The sequence below is a fragment of the Choloepus didactylus genome, chromosome 12, assembly GCF_015220235.1.
Source record: "Choloepus didactylus isolate mChoDid1 chromosome 12, mChoDid1.pri, whole genome shotgun sequence".
Classification (NCBI taxonomy): Eukaryota; Metazoa; Chordata; class Mammalia; order Pilosa; family Megalonychidae; genus Choloepus; species Choloepus didactylus.
Window position 1 is genome coordinate 11,327,972 of NC_051318.1, and position 25,513 is coordinate 11,353,484.

At 40.7% G+C, this 25,513-nt stretch overlaps 1 protein-coding gene across 3 annotated transcripts in view; it reads left to right on the forward strand.

Annotated features, from left to right (window-relative positions):
- The window catches only part of FLT1 (fms related receptor tyrosine kinase 1), a 179,673-nt gene that overhangs the window by 12,365 nt on the left and 141,795 nt on the right, over window positions 1-25,513 (forward strand). For all 3 annotated transcript variants that reach the window (XM_037799877.1, XM_037799879.1, XM_037799878.1), the window contains 2 exons: window positions 13,869-13,965; window positions 14,359-14,585. In XM_037799877.1, coding sequence (XP_037655805.1) covers window positions 13,869-13,965; window positions 14,359-14,585 — 324 coding nt within the window. The remainder of the gene's footprint in view (window positions 1-13,868; window positions 13,966-14,358; window positions 14,586-25,513) is intronic.

Sequence of the window (25,513 nt, forward strand, 5' to 3'; positions counted from 1 at the left end):
GAAAAACCCTGTCCTATGGAAGGTGGGTAAGTGGGCAAATGGATACATGCCTTGGAGTGGAGTGGTGACATAAGGGCTGTTTGTTTCATGATTGTTTTCTTTTTCTAAGTTGGCGTTAGAGAAAGCAAAAATGTATGTAAACTGGTGGAAAGGCAGGGATATCTTAGAAGGGACCGCAAACAAACAATTTTAAAAGGCACTGTAAACTCTTGCTACGGCATTCTGTCTGTGATTAATGATATTGTTTTCTTTTTGGGAAACACTTAAGCTCTTTTTTTTCACTTTATGTCTCCTGCTGGTTCAGATTTTTGTCCTTGTTGTTCTTTGGAATTTTTTTATAGCTTCAAAATCTGGTCCACAGGGAGTTCTGCTAGAACTGGAGGGGGAACAAATGCATGGAAATTGAGTAATTGTATTGCCTAGAGTGGACTTGTGTGTCTGTAACTTCTTAAAGGTTACGGAATATTTGACTCAAGTTGCTTATATACAAATTAAAACTGGTTTTACTGCTCAAATCCCCCATCCCTGTCCCCACATTTGGTAAATGAAAAATAACCTATCCTGGGTCATGTTCATAACAAGTCATTTAGAAGGCAAATGGGGAAGTCTCAAAGGTGACACAAATGCTAATTTTCAGGGATTTATGTTTTGCTGTAGCCTTTCTGTATTGACATTAAACTTCGCAATTCTATATCCAGATATATCTCTTTTTAGGAGTTTCTAAATAAAATGTAGAAATAAAGTGAATTTTGTTTTGAGGAATGTGCTTTCCAGTCCAATCGGGGGGCATGTGATTGCTTTGCTGGAGAAATTTCACTCCCCATTTTGGGAGAATGTTAAGTACAAACTTGGGAGGGGAGATTTCTTTCAAGAAATACATTTTCTTATAGTGTTTTGGAATACTGTGTTTTCTGCCATGATCTCTTGAGGAAAAACATGGATCACATTGAATTTAATTCTCCTGACACCAATTGCAGAACTAGTCATCACTCTAGGCATAGAAAACGGTCTTGTTTTAGAACATTATAACATTTTCACTTAGAAGGTGCTCAGTTATCTTCGATAAATTATAATTTATTTCAAGATATAAATGTGGCTGCATTTACTGTGCGATATATATTTACCATCGATGAAGTGTCTTATCTTGCAAATTTAGTTGTGAAGCTTACTGAGGTGAATCGCTTCTGTTGGTGAAGTATTTATGTCTCCCTATACTTAAAACATGTTCCCCAAAAACAGAGTGTACTCTCTATTCATTTACTTAGATTATCTTCTACAATTTTTGATATTCACTTAATCTACTTGTGAAGGACTCATCTCCTAAGAGGCCAGTTTGGGGCTGAAATACTTTCAACACAAAGGGCTGTTCCTGATCCAGCTTTGCCCCATGAGTCCAGTCCAGTACCTGGTACATAGTTGCTCAATAAATGCTGCTGAACTGCCCGAAGCTGCCCCCCTGGGCCATTCCTCTGGGCCTCAGAAGCCTTTGTTCGAGTCATGGTTCCACAGTGGTTTAGTATAACCCTCTAAGAACCCCGAAGAGTGTATGTTCAAGGGGAGGAGGACAGCCGAAATATGACCAGGAGCTGGCCGCAGTTCACCCAACATCCATGTGGGGTTCTATTCTTTCCATTTGGGCCATCCTCAGGGCCCAGTGACCACTGTCCTGCCCTTGACCACGTGGGCCATGTTCTCCTGAATTGAATCTAGACTCAGTTTTCAGAATGAGGATGGAAACTGCCCAGCCACTGGAGAAATGGTTCCCAAGGCACGTTGTCCTGCAGATGAGCCCTTGTAGCTGGGCAGGGTTCCCAGCAGCCCACAGGACAGACAGCTGCTTGGGAACGTTAATGTCTAGGTACCTCCTCATAGCCTGAGTTCCTCGTGGCTGTGGACCATCCACGGTGTTGGTTAACATATCATATCTGACAGATTTATTTTATCCCTCTCAACTGCTGAGTCTCCATCCAGCCCTCTTCCATGATGCACTATTTTAGAAAGTACAACATTGACATGGGTATGTTTTCTACAGACTTGTGGCTTTTTTCCCAGTGGCAGGTGAAGTCAGATCCCAGGATAAAAAAATATATATATTAAAAAAAAATATATATATATATATATATATGTATGTATATGGACTAGAGCATTGTAAGAAGACAACAGGGCTTTCTCCTCTCAGCAAAGAGGTCAAAGAAAGCAGAGTTGCAAGAAGCAAAAGAATTTAAGGGCATTTGTCAAAAGAAAACAACTTTTTAAAAAAGTAAGGATGAAACTTTAGAGGGCTGAAGATCTGGCAGTCTTAGGAGAACACACTCCCAATCTTCAGGTTTTGCCTTCGAAGTCATTGTTCCGAGAGGATGCCCCTCACTTCCTAGGCGGGTCAGGCACCCCCGCGTGGGGCTCCCCCTGCATTTAGTACTTCCCCATGTAACACCCAAGTACAATGCAATTTTGTTCTAAACAATTCTGGATGTATAAAATTACATATATACTTATTAAGTTGTCTGTTTTCATGCTAACTTACAAACATTTTTTTAAAAATCTGGCTTGTCATATTTATTATTGTATCCTTCTCTTAGGATATGTTCAAAAATATTAAATGAAAGAATAAATGCTGAGCTTAAAGACTGGAGAAATCAACAAGGGGAGGGGTGAGGGGAAGGGATCATCCAGGGAATGGTCGGCTGGCAGGAAGGGAGCAAGAAGCAGAGGAGATCAATGAGGGAGCAGAAGCTTCCAGAGCCCGGAATCTTGGACAGGATCCGAACCCTACCCCATCCAAGGCAAGTGGTGGTGATTCCACGGAGGCAGCTCTGGAGTTGGTGACCTCACCGTCGCCCTGCAGATGTTAACTTCTACTTATTGGTGTTAGTTTTGTCTTCCAGCATGACCTGATTCATTAGTTATTTTAAAGGCTGTTAGGCTGGCAGCCAACTAGTAACAGAAATTTTTTTTTCTCTCCATCAGAGAAGTGCTATCTTGGATACGATCAAAAAGGCTGATTTCTAGAAACTAAGTTCTAGATAGAATAATGAAAGTATGTGGGTAAAATGTCCCGAGAATGAAAACCAAGTCTTCCCTGGATATTTATAAGGAAAGCTTTAATATCATATCCTGAAGCAAGTAGCAAATATACAGTAAATTATTTCTTTTAAAAATTGAGATACTTCTAATGGAAGCATACTGCTTTTAATAGTTTACTTTCCCATCCAGAACCTTGACTTTCAGCCAAACTTGTATAACATTAATTCCATACAGGATAAGATCAAAACACTGTTGTAAAATTTTAGAAAGGTACAGCTGTTATATTTACTATGTAAATTGAGTCTTCAGAAAACATGAAAATTAAAGAAATCTAGAATAAACAAGAACAGTTTAGCCAATGTCTACTTCATTGTCTAAGCAGGATTAATATCCAAAAATATGTGTCATGAAAATCAATTGTATTTCAAATTGTTTAATTTAGAAGGAAACTGGTTTTGACAACAGAAAACACAATGGTTAAAAATAGTATTTAACAGGCCTTAAAACGAATGCGGACATAGCTTTCAAAAATGCAATTTCCCTATGATGGATAACTGGATTGCACACTCTTGGCCATTTAAATCTCCAAAGGTCAGAGGGTTTGTGTACATTATTGGTTGCAAAGACAGAGAGCGTCTCAGCTTCCCTCTTTGTGGATGAATTTAAAGCTTCTCCTTTATAGACAGTCTAGAAGAATCCAGAAGAATATTTTCTATGTAGTTTGGACTTTATAAACTACATCAGAGAAACTTTAAACTTAACATGAGACTGTTATCACACTCAATTTTCCAATCTCATTTCATGCAAAGCTGAAGGTATTCTGTCGTTACTTGTAATCAACTTTAAAGTTGAAAGAGTTGAAGCTACCTGAAGAGAACTGACAAAACATTATGTTGGTTGTACTAATGTCTTTGACTTTTCCTCATACTGATAGCTATTGTGTTAAAATACTTGCCTGTCAACTGTGGAACTGTAACCCATAACAATTTTTGAAATTACCTATATAACTGCCTATTGAACTGTACATCAAAAGTTAACACCTTTCTGTATGCATGTTTTATTTTACAATAATGGAAATAGCTGAAGTTGTGGAACTGTGACTCATTACATACTTTGAAATTTGTGCCCTACTTGTTAAATCATACTTTGAAAGTTATCATGTTATGTATATATGTTAAAGTTCACAATAAAAAATGCATTAAAAAAAAGATGCTTGTCTGTCTGCCTACTTGCCTGCTTGGCAGCCTTTCTTCTCCACTATACTATACACAAATTTCTTCTTTGTGTTGTTTTGCATTCAGAAGTAATACTTGAACATGATGCATTTTATGGTTTCTTAATAGCAGTTTCATAATTACAATTCCATGCTATATTCTATTTTTTTCCAGAAAGAATTGTATGAGATTCTAAAGATTATCTGTGTCACACAACAAGTTTAAACAGTACCCAAACTAAAATTAAAAACTCCAGTTCCCACTCTTAAATGCTTTAACCATTGCCTGGCAAGCTTCTAGATTTAATTGATAATATATTTCCCATTTCTTCTCGGTAATGCTTTCCTTAGGGAATCCACAGGGTTGCAAATTGTGTGTCCATAAAATTTGGACACCTGCTACCATTGTCTCCATGGATGGCTGAAACTTTGGCATTGAACAGTAATAGACAGAATATTTGATAAATATATTTGGTCATAGACCAAACCATAATCCTAATGCCATGTAGAATGGAGAAAACTTTTGATTTAAAATTGTAGGTCACGTTGATCTTGTTCTGTGCTTCCAGACTAAGGATCTGGAGGACATTTTTGGCAGAACTGAAACTTGTAATCCTAAGGCAGTTCAAGCATTTCGTGACTATTACTCTGCTCCTAACAAAGAGACTCTTTATCCCAGTGCTCTTTCAGCTGTAAACATTCTGTCTCTAGATCACTGATACTGGATCATCACACAGCACTGTGATTCTGAAGAGGATGAACTGATTGATAAAAGATGAACCACTTACTTCCATTAAGCCAAGTGTTGTATATTTACACTTCTACATTCGGTGTGTGTGCTTATGGAAGCCACATCCCTACTGAGAAGTCAGTCAGTGTCTGCTTTTCAGGTGCCCATATCCTGAAAACACGTATATTCTGACCTCAAATAACTTGTGGATCAACTTGAACAATGGCATAGCACCATTGGTGACTGCGATCCATCCTGTAAGAGGTGACACCAGGGCCTGTTTCCCTTTGGTCCTCGGAAGGGTAACTTTCGATAAGAACACAGGGCAGAGGGGAGCGGGCTTCAAATGTCACGAGACCACAAGATGTGCCCAAGCCTTGCCTGGCAAACAAAACCTTCTTGTCTGCATTTTTATGGTGCAAACATCTTTTGTTCTATTCCTTTCCCTTTCCATAACTGGATGAAGGCCTACCAGAATTCTGTACCCAATACTTTATGAGTATGTCTTGTGCCCTGTCAACCAGATCTCAACCCTTGCCCCGGGGAAGCTCAGATAACGTCCATGACATTGTGCGGTAAATTGAGATGACACGTTGCTAGACAGCTCTACGGAGGTGGTGTTTGAACTCATTCAATAAAAGAACAGTCATGTGGGCGGAGAGCATTTTTGGGGAAAAGGTAACTCCTTGGTTGGCAGGAGATTAAACCTTATGGCTGCCTGGTGATAAATGAATGTGCCCTGTTCGCCCACGACCCCTGTGAGAAGCCAGTATTAAGTAAAAAGGCTAGAGAGGCCCACGAAGGCCTGCTTGCCTTGTAAACACTGGCTGCAGGAATGTGGAAGTTACGATAGCCTTTTCTTCCTGGTAAACACTATAAACCATGCAGTTTTTTCCTTTTAAATAACTTTTATAATGTTTAAGGAAAAATGAGTAAAGCCAATGACCCATGGTTGGATGGAATGAAAACTGTCCAAGTTCTAATCATTTCAGACACCGGCCGCTTTGTGGCTAACAATGTGTTCTTTTTGCCGCACACTGCAAAAACGCTTTATGGGTTTTGTTGGCAGATAATTAAAATATGAAGTATAAAACAGCTTTAAAAGAAACAGAGCAGAATAATGCAAATGAACAGTTCTGTGGCTGCGTGCCAATGGCTAACTGCTGACATTCAATGTTTAAATTAATTCTTGACTTAATTTTCTGTGGCCGGGTTCAAAAACATAAATGCCATATCAACAGTTCTTTAGAATTTTCTATTAAGGCTTTAAGATCAGAGACTTCACAGTTTAAATCTAGTGATTTGGGGAATACCTAAATAGCAAAAACTCTAAAGCGAGAAACCAGTGAATCACTTTTTGTGGATTCTGTGCGGTAAAATAGCAAGTTTAGCATAATATAAAGATGGAAAGGAAAATAGGCCCCCTGGGATTAAAAACTTTCTACCACCTAAATATACTGGTGCTGGACAGCAGCCACCTAAATTTGCAGTCCATTTGCAGACTACGAACATCAATGACACAATTACCCTAATCTAAAATAGTCTATGCTTGTAAATTGCCCATCTATAAAAGCCATAAATAATCTTATCTTCATAAGGGATTAGTCAGCAGTGAGCCAGAGCTTCATGCTACTGCCACATACAAATCAGTTTGTAAATTCCAGCCTAGCAAGAGCTTTCCCTACACTTAAGCCGAAAGAAGACTGCAAAGAAAATGCATGCACCAAAACCCTCTGCTGCTTCTGCACCTACCTCCCCACCACAGCTAAAACAGATGTGACGTTTTCCCAGAGAGAAAAGTGCTCACGTCCATGTGGACATGTATGTCTGGGTTTGTATGTTTGTGCACACATCCTTTCATTTCTTTAAGTTCGTCCTTGATGTAAGGCCAGCTGTTTTGGAAGAAAAAAAAATCATATTTAAACAATTAATGTCAGGGCTAATTGTGGGACTCGAGTTATGCTGGTGGCACACACATTCCCATGGTTTTAACATCTCCTATGTACGAGTCTGTTGGTAGTTGGAACATGAACCCTGTGGCCTTACGCCATCATCCTAGAATTGAAAGAAAATGCATATCACAAGGCCTTTCATCAAAGAGAATCTTGGTCCCTGTCAACTTAGCTGGCTTAGTCTTCATTCAATGCAATAATTCTCGTCACTGGATTTAGTTACAACCTGCACTTCATTTTATTTGATAAATAATTTAATAGAGGCATGACATAGAGGTTAAGAACAAGATTCGATTTTTGATTGAGTACAAACCTGGAGGAATTAACATCTCAAACAAAAATTTTGGTAGTTTCCAAAATTTGGTTTCTCTGCCATTGCATTCTTAACCTTTCTCCCACACTTGTCACCTACCAAAAAAGATTCTGTAGGATTAGCCTGAGTTAAGCTTGTAAGAAGCTACATCTCGAAATCTTTCTTCGTTATGAATTATGTTTAATTAACCTCACACAACCTTTGTAAAGGGTTCATGGTCTTAAATTCAAATTTCAGAAACATGATACCTGGGGATTTATATTTAGATAAAGAGGTAATTTATCATGTAGGATTATCTACGATTGAAAACACAGTATGCAAAATCAAAGACAGATGCATCTCATTTGACATAAATCTAATATACAGAACTTTGCATTAAAAACAAATGTTAGAAATCAATAATTTTTAATATAAAAGGAAACACCAGATTTCTTCATAGAGCTTTAGTAACATTATTTAACTCAATTTGTTAAAATTCCAATTTAAGGACTTGAAATTCAAAAGTTAGAAGTGATTTAAAATGAACACTCAATTAAATTTTAAAGTTTGTAATTTACGAGGAACAGCGTGTCCATTGTGGTGTTTATAAAACTTCTAATACATAAATAGTGATATTACTGACCATGAAGAAGAATTGTTTATGCAAAATCAGTCTTCTAAAACTTAACCTGGAAAAACAATGAGTGTAAAACCTAACACCGGTGTGGTCATATGTGGCAACAAGGTTCAAAATAGCTTGAGAGTCTAGGCCTTTGTTTTAGTTTCCTGGGCTGCTTAAAGCAAATACCGTGAAATGGGGCAGGTTTAACAATGGGAATTTATTTGTTGACAGTTTTGAGGCCAGGAAAATGTCCAAATCAAGGCATCGTCAAGGGATGCTTTCTTCCCAAACCTCTGCCGCAAGCGATCCTTGGCTCCTCAGCCACATGGCGGCATCTGCTGGTCTCTTCCTTCTCTTTCGTATTTCATTGGGTTCAGCTTCTTGCTTTCATGGCTCTCTCTCTTTCTTTCTGTCTCTCTCTCTCTCTCTCTCTCTCTCTCTCTCTCTCTCTTTCTGTATTCATTCCATTTATAAAGGACCCCAGGAACAGGATTAAGACCCATCCTGAATGAGGTAGGTCATGCCTTAACTGGAGTAACCTCATCACTAGGTCCTACTGACAATGGGTTCATGCATAAAGGAATGGATTAACTTTAAGAACATGCTTTTCTGGGTTATATACAGCTCCAAACCACCACAGGCCTTCAACTTACATTTGTGATTACTTCTGTCATAGGTTTACTTAACAACTGTTTTATTGAGATATAATTCACATACCATAAGATTCACTCATTTAAAGTGTATTTAAGTCAGTGGTTTTTAGTGTATTCCCAGAGTTGTGCAACCATCACCACTATCCAATTTTTGAAAATTTTCATCACCTCAAAGAGAAGCCCCCTACTCATTATCAGTCACTTCCCATTCCCCTCTCTCCCTAACCCCTGGTAACCATTAATCTACTCTCTGTCTCTGTGGATTTGTCTATTGTAGCCATGTCATATAAATTGAATCGCTCAATAAGTGTGATTGGCTTCTTTCCCTTGCATAGTGTTTTCAAGGTCCATCTATTTTGTAGTATGTATCAGTACTCAATTCCTTTTCATTGCTGAATAATATTCCACTGTACAGTTATACTACATTTTGTTTATCCATTCATCAGTTGATGGGCATTTGGGTTGTGTCCACTTTTTGGCTGTTATGAATAATGCTGCTATGAACATTTGTGTACATGTTTTTGTTGTGGGCAGATGTTTTCTTTTCTCTTGGGCACATACCTAGGAAGGCAATTGCTGGGTCATATGGTCATCATGTTGAAGAAACTGCCAAACTTTCCCAAAGTGGTTGTGCCTTTTCACAATCCCACCAACAATGTAGAGAGGTTCCAATTCTCCATACCCTTGTCAACACTTGCTATTATCTGTCTTTCTAATTTTAACTATCCTTTGGGTATGAAGTGGTATCTCATTCACATTTCCCTGACAATAATAATGTCAAGCATCTTTTCATGTGCCTGTTGGACATTTATATGTCTTCTTTGGAGAAATGTCTATTCAAATTCTTTGACCATTTTTCAACTGAGTTGTTGATCTTTTTACTAGTCATAAGTATTTTTAAAATGTGGTTTCTAACTTATACATTGTTATCAATTACTGTGATCTCAGAATCAAATTTTTTTTAGGCTGGAAGGGGTTATAAAAATCTAAGTTCAACCCCCTCCACTGGCAGATGAAGAATCTTGGATTTGAAATGGTTTGCCCATGGCCACCCCATAACTAGTTAGTAGCAAAGCTGGGGAGATTAATTACTCTAAATCAAAAACAGGAAAACGTTGGCATTTCATGATTTATATTTGAATGAGGCCCCTTTCTTACTGAGAAAAACCCTTTGATTTCAACAGAGTAGGGCTTAGGGATGGCATCTGGTAAGAAGAGGAGCGGAGGAACTTGTCTTAAGATTGTATGCAGTTAGCAAGAACACTGTTTTTACTTAGATCAATAAAATTAGCAAAGTTTTCTCAAGATACTTTCAGTCAGATTTCACAACAGATCTCTCATTCCTAAAAGACACTGGCAAGGCTGTCTGGTTCATAACGACCTCTAGTGGGAGTTGCTCTTTTATGGTGTCTATTGCAGCAGCTTTGAAGAGTTTGGAAGAAAGAGCCTCAATCATTATGCTGTGGATCTGGCTGTAAAAATGAACCCTACTGTACTTGGAAATTTACTCACTCTTCCCAAAGAAGCAAAAGAAAGCATTTCATTTGCCTAATGAAATTCAAGATGGGGGGGTTGGAGGGACTTTCTACCTGAGGTTTGGCATGTGGGGAGAGAAAGATGCTGCGTCAAAGAGTCGGAAAGTTCCATCCTCTCTCTACCCACCAAATACGACAGAACAGAAACACAGTGGAGAAAATGTGACCCAGACAAGAACAATACAAAGTTCCAGTGTTCAAATAAGAAGTCAACGTTCACATGTTGGTTTTTAGATTCTATTACTATTAAGGTCAAGCTTGACCTTAATGGTTTCCTTTCTAACAAAGAAGCATGTTTTAAAGCTCATTTCCATCACCTGAATTGGGTTTTTTATTTTGTTTAAATAGGAATTTCCCTGATAAAAGGAGATCTCTGTGCCCCCCACGACTGTGGTAGAGCTGACGTTGATGAAAACAATAGCTCGCAGACCACCTAGTTCATTGGGGGCACAAAAGAACTCATTTAAATCAGATTTCTAGGCTACCGTGGCAAAACAGTGGAAAGTTTTGATCCCCATCCAAGCTTTACAATGGGGCAATCATGGCTAAATTACAGCATCTCCACCCTTGGAAATGAAATATCCTGTAGATTTATTATCCTGAATCGGCATCGTGACTCCGTGAGCTTTGGAGTACAGTGAAGTGAGTGGCCCAGGTGTGAAGAGTTTCATGTCCACGTATGTGTGTGTGTGTGTGTGTATCAATTGTGAGACAGGAAAAGTGTCTGACATTCAGTAGAGATTCAGGAACTGTTAGTTGAATCATCATTATGCAGATAGGGCATTAAACTGCTTCAGAACTATCTTAAGGCCAAATAATGTGATTTCAAAGCATTTGAGGAATAAGTATATCACTTTCCTTTCTCTTTATTCATTTTCCCGTTAAGCTGTTGTCTTGGCACCTCCACTAATCTTTATGAGATTCTAGTTTCCTATTAACTGTAGAATAGTGATGCACTCAAAGTATCAAGTTACTTGGAAATGCAGTTTCCTTATACTTCTCTTTTCCTTTGCTTCAATCCCATTTGGAATGAGAAAGCAAATGCAAAATTGACTGACGGGGACAAATTATATAGCAAAATAGCTTCCTTAGCAGTTTCTTTCCTAAACTTTCCAATAATTCTATGTATCTCTGTATCTATTTTGCAGTGTCTTCTAACCACCTGGTTATGTTGTTTTCTCTCTGTTGGAGGACAGAATGGGGAGGATGGGGGGACGCATGGAGGGCATATCCTTGAAGGGCTCTTCTACATATGGCACTTTTCTCACCTGGGCTTTTGGTGGTTCTTTGGAGGTTAGGTAGGTTCTCTGCGATGAGGTTTGGAGCACTGGTATTGTAGATTGCCGATAAAGAAAGAGTCGTAAGATTTAGAAATAGTGGGCACTGGGATTCTCCTCCTGTCATGAACATGGAGGCTTCCTACCCATGGCTTTTCTTGGATGGGAAAGCTCGTCATCTCCATGCAGACCACAGAGATATCTGCAAGTGATGCCAGAATTTTCCGCAGGAAGCTTTGTTGGATCTTTCCCAGTCCATGAACAATTGCCCAATTAGCTCTGCAGAGTTCCATGCTATAAAGAAGGGCAGAAACTTCCAGGCTGGAAAGTTTTCAGGATAGGTGGTATCAGTTGCTGGCTGTGGCTTGAAAAAAAAACCTAGCATTCTCTTAGATCATTGATTTTGAGCTACATTTAGCCTCAGGAAACTCATAAAGATGAGTTAAGTACAAAATGTGTGCCCTAGGTACCTGGATGGATTGGCTTATTCTGTGGGGTTATTTGATCCACCCGTTGGCTCTATATGAGACAATGACTTTAATTTCTATTAGCAAATATTGAGCCATTTTTTTCTGGTAGTAGCTCTATACCTATTGCCTATAAAAGTTACTTTAAAATATTAATTTAAATCACAGCTACATCAGAAAAGTGGATAACGTTAATTTAATATCTTTGCTTTGACATGCCCAGAAAAATATTCTTCTGACAGAAGCAGGGATGGGGTGGGATGGGGAAACAACTCGGGTTGGGGGGACACAAGGTTAGTGAGCACCCACCTTTCAGCCAGGGAAGGCCCCCATTGAATTGCACAACCTGCTTTGAGGGAGATAGTGATTTTTTTTTTGTTTTTGTTCACATATGAGGCTACTAAGGCATAGAAGATGAAGGAAGCCCAAGGCCATTGGTTAGTAAGTGAGAAACACAGGTCCAAACACAGAGCTGTCCCTGAGCCATTTTCTCTGAGAGAAACCCTCAGTCGCGTTGCTGGACTTCTCTGTGGAATTTGGCACGCACATCTCATCTCACAGGTCCATGCTCCAGCTTTCAAACCTAGGGGAGCTTTCTCCTCCACCTTCTATGATGAATCCCACTGCATAAATCTACTTTTTTAAGCAAACATAGTTCCTAAGATTGGGCCAACACGTCACCTGCCGAGAATGTCTCCCCCTCCTCCCCGCCTAAGGAGCAGCACCCCGGGGTCCCGGGGCCTGTCCAGGGCCTGGCACAGCCTCAGCAGGAAGACAGGAGGAGAGGAAAAAGGGGGAGGAGAAACCCTTGCTGATCTCTACTCTGGTTAGTCGAGAGAGCTTTTAGGGGAGGCTCTAACTCTGTCGCACCTCTGGCTAAAAGAATCCTGGGATGGGAATGTTGGAAACGGAAGGTCAGAGGCCCAAGGTCATGGGGTGCAATTGTTCCCTTCCCAGGTATGCGCGCTGCGCTCTGCGGATACAGGCGCCAGGGTGGCTCTCGTGACTGCCTCATTCCAAAGCGCCTTGGCCTGGCTTCTTTCCCCCACCACAAGCCCCCCTGAGCGACGCTTGTCAAATGTCACTTACGAGCGAAGGGCTACCTTTTCCTGCATGATTACAGAGGGAACTCGCAGGCTATGGGAGGCAAGCCAAACGGCTTCTCACTCTGACTTGCAGGTGCTGATTCTATAATTAGCTTTCCCGATGAGGAAACTAGTGGAGAGAGGGGAAGGTCTCTCCCAAAATATCAAGGCTCAGCTGATGCCTGTGCTGTGTCTAGAACCCAGGAATATTTGGATATTTTTTATTCATACAAAAGGTTAGACAGACCTGTATGATCACATGACCCACTCGGGTAGAAGTTTGGTCTTATTAATATACTCTGGGTAACACTGGTGTTTAATCCTTAAGAGTTTTTTTTTTTTAACTTTTCATTTTGAAATAATTTCAGACTTACAGGACAGTTGCAAAAATAATACAAAACTCATACATGGGAACTCCAACATACCCCCACCCAGATACTCAGGTTCACCAATTTTAACATTTTGCCACATTTCCTATCATCTATCTATCTATCTATCTATCTATCTCTATTTTCTGACTATTTGTATACATCATATTCCTCGAACACTTAATACTTCCACATATATTTCCTAAGAACAAGGATATTCACTTATTTATCCACCTTAACTGCAGTTATCAAGTTCAAGAAATTTAACATTGATATAAAGCTTATATTCTATACTCCAAATTTTCTATATGTCCTAGTAATGTCCTTTTGAGCCTTTTCTTCTCCATTATTAAATCCCACACATGATCATGTTATTACATGTAATTGTCATTGTCTCTTTAGTTGCTCTTTCTGTTTTATTTTTGAATCGTGGAGACGTATATATAGCATGAACTTTCTGATCTCAACTACTCCCAAGCACACCATTCAGTGGGATGAATCAAACTCACAATGTTGTGCTATCCTCCCCACCATCCATTCTCCTAAGTACGTTAAAGATGAAAACTCACCTATATTGAGAGAAGTAACTTTTTTTTTTTAAAGGAGAGGTCAATTTGCAAATAATACATTTTAAAAATTTTGTTTTGTAGGATCTAGTTCAGGTTCAAAATTAAAAGGTCCTGAACTGAATTTAAAAGGCACCCAGCACGTCATGCAAGCAGGCCAGACGCTCTATCTCAAATGCAGGTGAGTGACTGCGAGGGTTTGGTGAAAATCTGGGTGCCTTTCCCGAAGGAAAACCATCCCTCAACTGAGTGGAAAGGTGGCCTCAGAGAGGCGGTAGTGAGGGCAGTGTCCCCTGTGATCTGAAAAAGGCAACCCAGGGTATCCAGCCTCTCCGAGAGTGAGTCCCCAAGGGGAGAGAGTTAGCTCACTCCAGGGGGAGGTGGGGGAAGGATCCCCAAACTTTTTTGCATCTCTAGTCTGAGTACTACTACTCTAAATGGGCTGCTTTTCCATAAAGAAGATTACTACACATTAGAGGGCATCATGGAACAGCACTTCCTAATGACACGAATGCTTGGGAACTGGAGCTGAGCCCTGGCGCCTGTAATTGTGTTTTCTTATCTGTGATCGCAGGGGGGAGGCAGCCCATTCTTGGTCTTTGCCTGAAACGGTGAGTAGGGGAAGCAAAAGGCTGAGCATTACCAAATCTGCCTGCGGAAGAAATGGCAAACAGTTCTGCAGCACTTTGACCTTGAACAACGCCCAGGCAAACCATACTGGCTTCTACAGCTGCAAATATTTATCTATACCCGCCTCAAAGAAGAAGAAAACAGATTCTACAATCTATATATTTATTAATGGTAAGACTTCAGTTTCTCGATTCTGCTTGATGTTGTTTGCTTTGCACCCTGATCCGTTGGAAAGGTGGCTTTCCTAGCAAATGTGAAAGAAATGGGCCACAAAAAAACATTCTTCCCTAGTTGTAGAAATTTCTGGAATGCATTTTTAATGCATTTTTTGAGTGTCAATTTCAATTTCATGAAGGGAGTGATTCTTGTGTTTTGTTTACCACCTAAAATAGAATAGTGTCTGGCATGTAGTTGGATGAAAAAATGAATGACAAGCATTTTAGTTCTGTTTCTTAATTTTTGACAAGCCACAAACAGAATACAATAATTTTTGTCCTTCAACACAACTGCATTCTCTTATATGTCAGAATTGTAAAATATTGTTTTTCTACTAAATTATTACATGTGCTGATGTTAATATTTCATGAATGTTGCCAAATTCATTCCAATCAATAACGTATTATTTCATGTGCATTAAGCAAGTATTATAATGGTATGGGACCTCGACAAAAGGTAAAAAAATGAATCGTTTTGTAGTTATTGTTTTTATGGTGCTGTCTTTCCCTCCTTGGAGAATGAACAAATGAAGTAACATTCAAAGGGAAGAAATGCAAAACCGTTAAAGAAGTATAAATTGACAATAGGAATGGATCACTGAGAAAGAATAAGAAACATGTCTACCATTTTGTGTTTCCTTGTTTAGTTCCAGCCAAGTTTCAAAATGTGGTGAGGGGTGGAAAAAACAAACTAGGCTCTAGAGAACATAAACTGAAATTGGTAAGTGCTGCAGGCACAAAATCAAGTTCAAAACAAAACATCCAGCCATCATCATCAATAGTCAAATATACACTGAGGTTCTACCTCTTGGTGAGTTAAAGAAAGGGGCCTTTGCTTGGGAGGCATACAACAGAATTACATTTTGATGGGATTCTTTTTTAATTTGTGAAAATAAGGCAACTTGACCACGTTTTTTCCAAGCATGGTATGTAATTATCCAGATTTGGGATTAGGCTTAGGAGACAGTAGAGCAGTTGCATGGCATTGACAGAAACACCTTTTTAGCCCTCATCACTCTGGGTTTGACCCAGCCACTGCTCCTCCAAACTCCTGCCCTTCCATTTTGCACTTCTGGATGGTGTTTAATGTAAGAGACCACAACTTCCTAGCATTTTGTCCTCATAGGAATGCAATCAGCTCACTTAAAAATAAGTGTCGAATATAAGCCAGGGAACTTTGCTTGGGAAAGTCACCCTACTTCTATGGGAGGAAAGAGAGGGTGGAAAGCAGTGGGAGAAGGTTCAGAATTCAGAACCGACTTTCAGAGAGGGAGTTGTGCAGACCAGGAAGAAAGAAGACAAAAAGCTTGACAGTAGTAGAAAAAGTCACATATTCAGTCGTCTGTTCTCTTTTTCTAATTCCACATGGTATAGTATATTCTTCTTTCCAGCATGTGCAGAGGAAAGAAAAGACTTTTACTCCTGCCTCTCTGAGAAAGTGGGAGAAAAATGTACTCAAACAAGAATTCCCATAAAACTTTCTCTTATGGGTTTAGCAGAGTCCTACTTGTTAATTTAAATAAATAGAAATTGATGATTGCATAAGGCTATCTCCTTTTTTCCCTAAAAGATATTGTTCAGCTATTTTCATCTTCATGTCCCCAACTATTAACAGACATCGTGGATTTATGGAGCCACTAGGTTAGGAGAGCAGAAGAGAAAGCTGCAGCTTAGCTATTTAGAATTATTTCCACTTCAGCTATACATCAGAGCAGTTATGGCCAATAATCATGATTTGGGTGTCAAATCAGTTGGTTACCTAAGCTCTATGAGAACTAGGTCCACCAGCACTGGGCCTGGTCCGAAGTAAGGATTCAGTAATATTTGGTAGAGGGGCTGTGTTTAGTCACCATGTTGAAAAGGACATTGAGATAAACCCCAGGCTTAGAGGGAAAGAGTGTCATGACTGATTATTGATGTCCATTGTGGGGTCGGGAGTGGGGAATGGTGGCTTGGGGGCCATGTACTTACAATGTTTGCTCTACTGTAATAATCCACAAACATTAGATAAAGTTACAAGTCCCAGTACCACAAAATTCCTGCACAGTTTGGTTGGGAAGTAGGAAACTGCTATTTCAAAGACTGTATTCTTGGAGAAAGAAGGGTTGTGAGTAATTCCATTATTATGGAATATATATAATACTATATGAATATTATATGGGCTCATTGGGAAAGATTGTTAGGAGATAGAATGGGGCTGATTATTTTTAAATAGCACTAATACTAAAAGATGTTTAAATCCATAATAGTAACCGCAGAAGAGCCACATGAATCTTATTTCTCTGCTTGTTAATTAATTTAATCAGCAAATATTTAGGGAACATGTGTGATGTGCCTGAGCTTTTACTCTGATCATCAGTAACACTGATTTTGTCCTCTGTTACCTGGGAAAGTGATAGTGGGTTCATAATTGCACTTTGCTGAAGTCCAAGATAGCTGTGATATAATTCATTAAGCAATCATAACTTTTTTCAAATATCCTGAAATTTTACACATTTCCTGTTTATTACTTTATTAATCCTCTTTCTGAGAAAGGTCTTAGGCTTTCATTTTCTTCAAATGCTTACTACAATTACAAGCTTAATTTTGTTTAGGGAAACAGATCTCATCTGTAATGAGTCAGGATTGTCTCCAGAATCAGTAAACCTCTGGGCCTTTCCTAATCCACAGCTGTGATTACTCACCCGCTATTAACCAGTTATCATTTATTTGTTGTGGCTGAATGTTTACTCTAGAACACGCTATTCTGTTTGGAGGATCTCTGCCCCTGGGAAGTATCTGCAGATGTGTTGGCACTTCATCTTGGCTTTCTACAAAGAAGGGATGTTTAGGCACATCTTTTGTAGAGGCAACTCATAGGGTGATAGGTCCTGAGACGAATCCTCACTACGTAATGCCAAATCCAGTAGGTGAGTTATGAACAAACTATATTTTGGACATTATCAGTTGGCTGCTATGTAACAGACACAGTTCCCACCTGATCGCTGATTTGGATGTAACATCTGATGTACAGAAAAATCACTATCACTGTCGTCTCTTTAAAATAACAACTCATATAAATCCACTGGCCCTCTGACATATTGTATGAAATCAAATTAATTACTCAATTAATTGTATTTACTTTATGGGATTGTCTGGTCAGTTAAAATTGTCCTTAATAGAATTATTTCTGCCGTATGCATATTTCTTTTCATTTAAGCAATTGGCTTTGTTTACATTCTGCCATTTAATTCTCAGCACAATGCAGTGAAGCATGATTCTCTTCATTTTCCAAGTCATGGAACTAAGATCCATTTCTCATCAAGGCCCGTGGGGAGCAGTGGAGAAGTTTGAGCTGCAAAGCATAGCCAGCAGATTTGCCCTCCAGAGTCGCAGTGGCTGCAACGGGAGGAGGGATTGGAGGGGCCAGGCTGCAGGGAGCCCTGGCAGGGGCCGCTGGGGGCATCTGGCAGGAGAGGTGGGGGCTGGACTGCAGCGTAGTAGTGTGGGGGGGAACTGAGGGAAAGTGGGGGTCAGAGTGACCTCGATTCTGGAAGGGGCATCGGGGCAACATGTCCCAGGCCCCAGGCCAGCTAGGGCTTTGTCCCACTAAATGACACTTACGAGAAGTCACCATCACCATTGACATCCTCTCCCGATGGACCCTTGGTGTGGTCTCCACAAATGGTTTTTGACTGAATGGGCTGAAAGGGCTGGATACATTTTTTTTGGAAAATCGCTTTTGTAAAAACAAATCTCCCTGTAGCTGTAGCTACAAAATTCTAGCCCATATAGAAAAACAAACTGTAGAGTGCCGCCTCATTCTTCCAGACCTGTGGTGATGCGGGGGTGCTTAGGTGGGCTTTTGCACTTTTCCTTTTTCTCTCTCTGGAGTACACAAGCCCCATCAGTAGGTTAGACGGTTTCAATGAAATTATTACTATGATTCATGAGTTGTGACTATAAAGGAAGAAAAGTGGTGTCTCCATTTCAGTTTGCAGGACCTTCAGATTCGCATCTTGAGCCCCCATAAGTGAAGACAGTTCTGCCCCCACCCCCACCCGCAAGGCCTTCAGGGGCTCTTGAGGTGTAATGTCTTCTCTTGAAAAGTTATAATTGAAAAGGGGAAAAAAAATGTTATGGTTGGGTATATATCTTCTAGTTCTTCCCTGTGGAAAAAACTCATCTCTTTTCTCCTGTTTCTCTTTACTTGATTGTTTTTCTCTCTGAATCTATTAAAGCAAATAGGTTGGAGTGTTCTGATTACAGATTTCTCCCCCTCCCCCGCCCCATTGGTCCTCCCATATGCATAAATCTGATGAGATTTGCATAGCAGCTTAATCCGAGGTACAAAAATTATCTGACACACTGGGTATATAACCAAATGGTGGTAGGAAATCTAACAACCCAGATATTCTGGGAGAGAATGATAGTAATTTCCATAACATTTTGTGGGGAAAAGCTCTATCTCACTGTGGGAACTTGGACAAGTAAAAACAGCCCAGATATTCTGAGCAGGATTCAATGGCCATGATTGTGCAGTGCTTCAGATTTTCTGAAGAACTTGTACATAATTATCTGAGACCACCCGAGTTGCTATTATTTCTTCATTTTATATATGAGAGAACAGCCTCGGTGACTTGCCCAAGATTCACAAAACTAAAAACTGACAGGCCACGATGGGGACCCCGTCAGACCCCGAGGTTGGGGCTATTTCCGCTGCAGTGGAGTTTCGGCAATTGACTTCAGATGATGAACTGGTTGTTGCTTTAATCTTTAAGAATATGGGTGATATGGTTACTAATTTTTTTAACAGTTCCACTGGTTCAGTTATTTCCATTGTGAAATATAACATACATACAAAAAGATAATACCTTTCAAAGTATGATTTAACAAGTAGTTATATAGGAAATTTCCAAAGTTGTTATGAATTACAATACCATAGTTTCAGTTATTTCCTTAATGTGAAATATAATATATATATATATATATATATATATATATATATATATATATATATACACAAAAGGTGCTAGCTTTCAAATTACAATTTTAACAAGTAGCTATAGAACAAATTTCAAAGGATGCTATGGGCTAGAGTTCCACCATTTCAGTTCTTTCCTTCTAGATATTCTAATACCCTAGCAACTAAGAAAAAGAAAATTATATAGACATTCCGTATTCATAATCCTCTCTTAAATTCCATCTTGTCTGTTGCTACCCCTTCTTCTAGTTTAATCACTTACCCCAATCTTCAGGGATGTCTAGGCAGTGACCACTCTAACCTGTTCATGTTGAAAAGGTGTGTTGACTTTATGAGAAAAGGGACACATCTGGTTGATGTTCTTGAAGAGGCTATTGCCTCTGGGTTTTGAGACTTAGCTGGCAGAGGAGTTCCCTGAAAGATTTAAGTTTCTGAAAAATAAACTTAGTGAGTGAAACCTGTATAGAGTGTCAGATAGGGATCTGGGTATTCTTTGAGGTTTTGGGAGCTACTATTGACTTAGGCTTATCATAATTCATTTTTCTTTCCTTTTCTTTTGAGGAATGATAATTTAAGCTAGTTTCAGAGATGTTTCTGAGCAGTGGCTCTTAGAGAAACCAATCCTGATCACAGAGAGCTTTGTGTTGTCTCTCGTTGGGGAGCGAGCGCTTTGCAGCACGTCCCCCACACCCCTGGTTTCACTGCTGCATACCAGTTTCCACAACAGGAAAGAGTCACAACTCTACTCATGCACCAAGTTGAACGGGGCTTTTAAAAATGTGCATCCCAACCCATTAATGGGTGTGGAGTCAAATTAATGGGTGGCAACCAGCATTAAAAAAAAAAAAAAAAAGAACCAGAATAGAATGGAAAATACCTAAGTAGAGCAACTAGTAGGATAAGTGAAACTTTTTCATAAAACTTTTGTTTCAATTTATGTACGTAGGTACATCATGCCCACATATACGTAAAATATGTGCGTATCTGGATCTGCTATAAAATAGATTTCTTCTTGTGGAACCCGATGTAAAAGGTTTGAAAAGTTACCAGGGTTGGCCGTATCTACACGTCTTCATTTCGGAAAACAGCACCAATTGTGAGCACCGAGGGGCTTTGCGACCACCACTGAGGCAGAGGCCTGGGGAGAGCGCTGCAGCTGAACCCGCCCCTCTCCTCGAGGGGACGGGGGGGGGGGGGGGGGGGGGGGGGGGGGGGGGGGGGGGCACCGCTGCGAAGTACGAAACGGGTTTTCCTTCATGTGGGCCTGACCCGGCAGGTGGAGTCTGTCTGCAGATCTTTGTTCCACACTTGCCACGCACGAGACCCAGTTGTCTCTCCTGTGGGAGGCACAAAGAGCAAAGAGACGGAATCCTGTCATTTGGGATCCCTTTCGCTGCATTCTAGGGCCATGAGTCACAGTAGATTTGTGAGTTTACTCTTTTTTTAAAGAATAAAAAGATTCTTTTTTTAAAGAATAACCATATGATTGTTCAACATCTGGTCCCTGCGAGGTTGGCCGTGGGGAGTGCAGAGTGGGAGAGCAGTGTAAGGCCTCTGGAAATAGCCCTTTATGAGAATCTCCACTTGCCTTCTCTGGAGCACGGCCGCTCTGCCCCAGGGACACCTTCCATTAGATGCCCTCCCGGGGCTCGCCCAGCGTGGGGCACACAGAAGATGCTTGGTCGGGTAGTGCTCGAGCAGTTGGTGCTTATTGCCAAATTTGCCATATGGGTCTGTCAAGTCCAATAGGTCTGGCTGTTAGAACAAGCAGGGGCAGCAGTGAAAGGAGGAGCGATCTGCAGATTTGCTCAGGGAGGCCTTGCTGCATCCACATTTTCTCCGTGGTGATCCGAATGGCCCTTGTAAGATGGGAAGGCACCAAAGACGCCAGCCTTTCATCCTAGATCGAGAGGTGGATGGATGCACTGGCTTCTTGGCTGCCCTGTCAGACGCCCTGGATCATCTGCTGTCTGTGATGCCACCAAGATGTGATGGACAACCTCTAAAATATTTCCAACAGAGTCACTGTCACGGTTTTGTGAGAGAAACTTTAAAGAGAAAATATTGCTTGTACTCGTAAAAATTCATGGAAAAGGGGAGGGGGGGGGGCGACAGGCTAAAATGGTTTACATTTTGTAGGCAGAAAATAACAAATAAACCTCCAAAAAAGAAAAAGGAAACTCTGGCCCACATTAGCTGACTGACTTCTTTGGGACCAGATTTCTTAGCAAATCTATGGCGTTATCTGCTATTGCTTGGTTAATACCTAGAGTGACACCAATTCTTGAATTTCAGTTTTCTACATGTGCTCACTCTCGCCTTCCTCCACCCTCCCTTCCTCACTTCCCCTCTATCCCTAATTCTGAGATTCTTCTGTTAATTTTCTGAAACTGGTAGCATGAATCTTCCAGGAAGAATTGGTTTCCAGAGTTTTGGTCTCTGGGATTGTCAGCCCAAAGTGGTTGAGAAGCACTTACTAAAGTCCCCTTGCATCCCCAGCAAGTGGCAACTTCAGCCAGGTTAGGTGCTAAGGTATGTTTGTTATTCTTTTCACATTATCATGTGATGTCTTTGCTCGAGAGACAGATGAACGTGTTGGGGTGAACAGAGTTTAGACTCTCAGCCTCCCAGCTACACGTCTGGAAACCCAGGTAGGTTTCCTAAAATTGCAGCAGGCTGAGGCTGATTTGCATTTGCAGAATTCTGCTTCAAGTGACCCTCTGTAAAGAAGGAACTTTCTGGCCTGTCTCTGCAAACTAGATTTTTTCATCAAAAATCTAGTACAAGGTCAGGTTTTGCTGAATTTTTTTTTCTTCAAGAGAAAGAAAAACAAATATTTCTGGGCTTTAAAATCTATGTTGACGACATTGTTGATTGGAATTGCAGATTTTTCCTTGGGAAGCAGACCCCTCTACAGCCCAGCAATGTTCTCCCTCTAGAGCCAAAGCATGAAAGAGATTATCCATTCTATCCATCACTGGGGGACAGCTGATTAGGACCACATGGCCAGAACACTGAGCAAAGGAGCTTAGCTCTTAACCATTCTCCTTCCCACTTACATGAAAATGTGATGGAAAGCATCTTGATGTCTTTAAGCCCTGCCATTTCACATTTCCTTCTAGAAACATTTTTGCCATTAGACGCAAGGAGGACTTGACTATGGGAAACACCTACATGTGATTGAGACAAGAAGCCACTCGTCTTGGTAGATTGTTGGCAGTTGGGAACATTGCATCTTCTTTCCTTAGCCCCTACCCCAGACCTTGTATGCACTTAGCATGTTCCCAGGAATTTCATCCTAAACACTTCCTGGTGCCCACCAAATGTTTTGGCCACTACTTAGAGGGAAAACACTTCCTGATGCTCCTTTGGCTCCATAACAAAAACTTTGGCCCACGAGCTCTCTAGAGCCACACTGCTGAGCCTTGCTGGCTGCAACTTTGTTATATATCACTAGTCATTTAGTAGGACTACATAAATACTCAAAAATAATCAGAGTGAACATAGTATCGAAAGAGCTACTTGGATGCAAACTACGACTTTGAAAAGTTGATGATTGGGGGAGAAATATGAAATCTCCAGATGGCAGTGAAGTCCAAGAGCCATGAAACTGACCATTCCCTCATTCCCCCCTATAATCAGGAAGTGTGAAAAATAGTAGGTTGACGCTTTATGGTTTTAAGGATTTTTTACAAATTTGGCTTCAAGTAATCTTTTCAGAAAAATGAGCAGGGGAGTTTTTCAGGAGAAATCCATTTAAATGGAAATGTTTTAAAGTTTCTGACATGTCACGATTTTATTTAACAATGACCGTGAAATGCCTGCCCTGCCCAGGGTGGAAGAGGCCGTCTGTTTTCATCTTTAAGGTCCTTGCAGTTCTGATATTCTACAGTTCTCCTTTCCTATTTACAATGTTTGTAATTTTGTCTTGTGGTGCATTTTGCCAGGCTGTGTTGGCAGTCTTCTTGGCTTTTGGTGCTACTCAAAAGCAGTGACTTATGAAAGCAGTCAACACCCCTCTCTTCTGTCCTTCCTTCCTTCATCAAATATTAATTAATGCGCTGTAGTTGAAACCTGCGATCTGGGTGTCAGATGGCGTGCAAAGCCCTGTGCTGGGGCATGCTAGCTCTTTGTCTCTGGACAGATTCCTCGATGAAGATAATGGTGAACGTTTAGGTAGTGCTTCCTGTATGTTAACAGATTTCATCCTCACAGCAGCCCTGTGAAGTCATGTTACCATTTTCATCTCCATCTTGCAGAGAGGTTAAGTAACTTGCCTAAGGCCGTAAAACTAGGACAGGGCAGAGAAGACAACGGTTCTTGCCCTTGACCGCTTCTCGTGGTCAGAAGTACACATGTGGGAAGCTTCTAGAATAGCGTTTGGTGTGCAGTCAGCACTTTCTGAGCATCTGCTACTACTGCTGCTGTTACCATCTTCAGAGCCTCAGGCTCCTCATCTGTAAAATGAGAAGCCTATTATTCCGGGGGTCATTAGGAGATTATATGAGATAACGTATGTAGCCCTTGCCTAACACTTAGACTAATTAGTAGTAATTAGTGTGGTGTGGAAGGCACTGGGCCAAGGGAGGGTAGGAAGTAGGAGGATGATACCCTCGATTTCCAAGGGGCCTACAACTTGTTGGGTCAAATAAAATAGGTTGCAATTAACCGTATTGCAAAGCAGTACTGGAAACAAGCAGTAAGGGAGCTACAGATTGGGACACTCTGCCTGGAACATTCCCCTCTAATCCTCACTGCTCCCGCAAGCTCTCCTGCATCAGCTTAGTCTTGCTCATGTTTCACATCTCAAGTTAAACATCACCCTTTCTGGAAAGCCTCCTCTGACTGCCCCTGTACTAGGTTTGGTGCTTCTGCTGACTGTCTCCGTTCATATAGGACTCACCGCTCACAAGCTTTGTGGGCACCAGAACAGAATCTATCCTGTTTTCTGTGAGGGATCTGGTCCACTGGAGGTGCTCAGTAACTGTTTGTTACATGAAAGAAAGAAACATGGGGTTTTGATTATGTAAGAAATATAGTTTTAATTTTATTATATTTTTGTTATATAAAAATCTAATACATTTTATTATATAAAATATATAACATTTATGTATTTTATTATATAAAAATATAGTCTTACATGGCCTCCTTGACTTTGATTACGAAATCAAGGCACCCTGAAGAAATGAGCTAAATCTGGGGGCAAAAATTCATGTCACTTGTCAGAATCATGATCCAAAAAATTTCCAACAGACTAGAAGAGTGAACTGAGATTAACAATACTAGATTTGACAGGAATAAATGTAAAAGCCTGTGTTTGGTTTGCAAAAGCAACTAACTTTCCCAGGCCTGTCTAGGGGAAGACACGGCTAAGACAGCACATGTGGGAAACTCTTCAGATGTGAGTGCAGTGGGGCAACGTGGCTTCCAGGAAAGCAAATTCAAACTTGGGCTGCATTAATAAAAATAGAGTGTCAAGAATAAAGGGGGTGGAGAGGCGGGGCAAGATGGCAGACTGGTGAGCTGTATGTTTTAGTTACTCCTCCAGGAAAGTAGGTAAAAAGCCAGGAACTGCGTGGACTGGACACCACAGAGCAATCTGTCTTTGGGCATACTTCATACAACACTCATGAAAACGTGGAACTGCTGAGATCAGCGAAATCTGTAAGTTTTTGCGGCCAGGGGACCCGCGCCCCTCCCTGCCAGGCTCAGTCCCGGGGGAGGAGGGGCTGTCAGCTCCAGGAAGGAGAAGGGAGAATTGCAGTGGCTGCTCTCATCGGAAACTCATTCTACTGATTCAAACTCCAACCATAGATAGACTGAGGCCAGACACCAGAGTCTCTGAGAGCAGCCAGCCCAGCAGAGAGGAGACGGGCATAGAAGGAAAACAACACGAGAAGCTCCAAAGTAAAAGCAGAGGA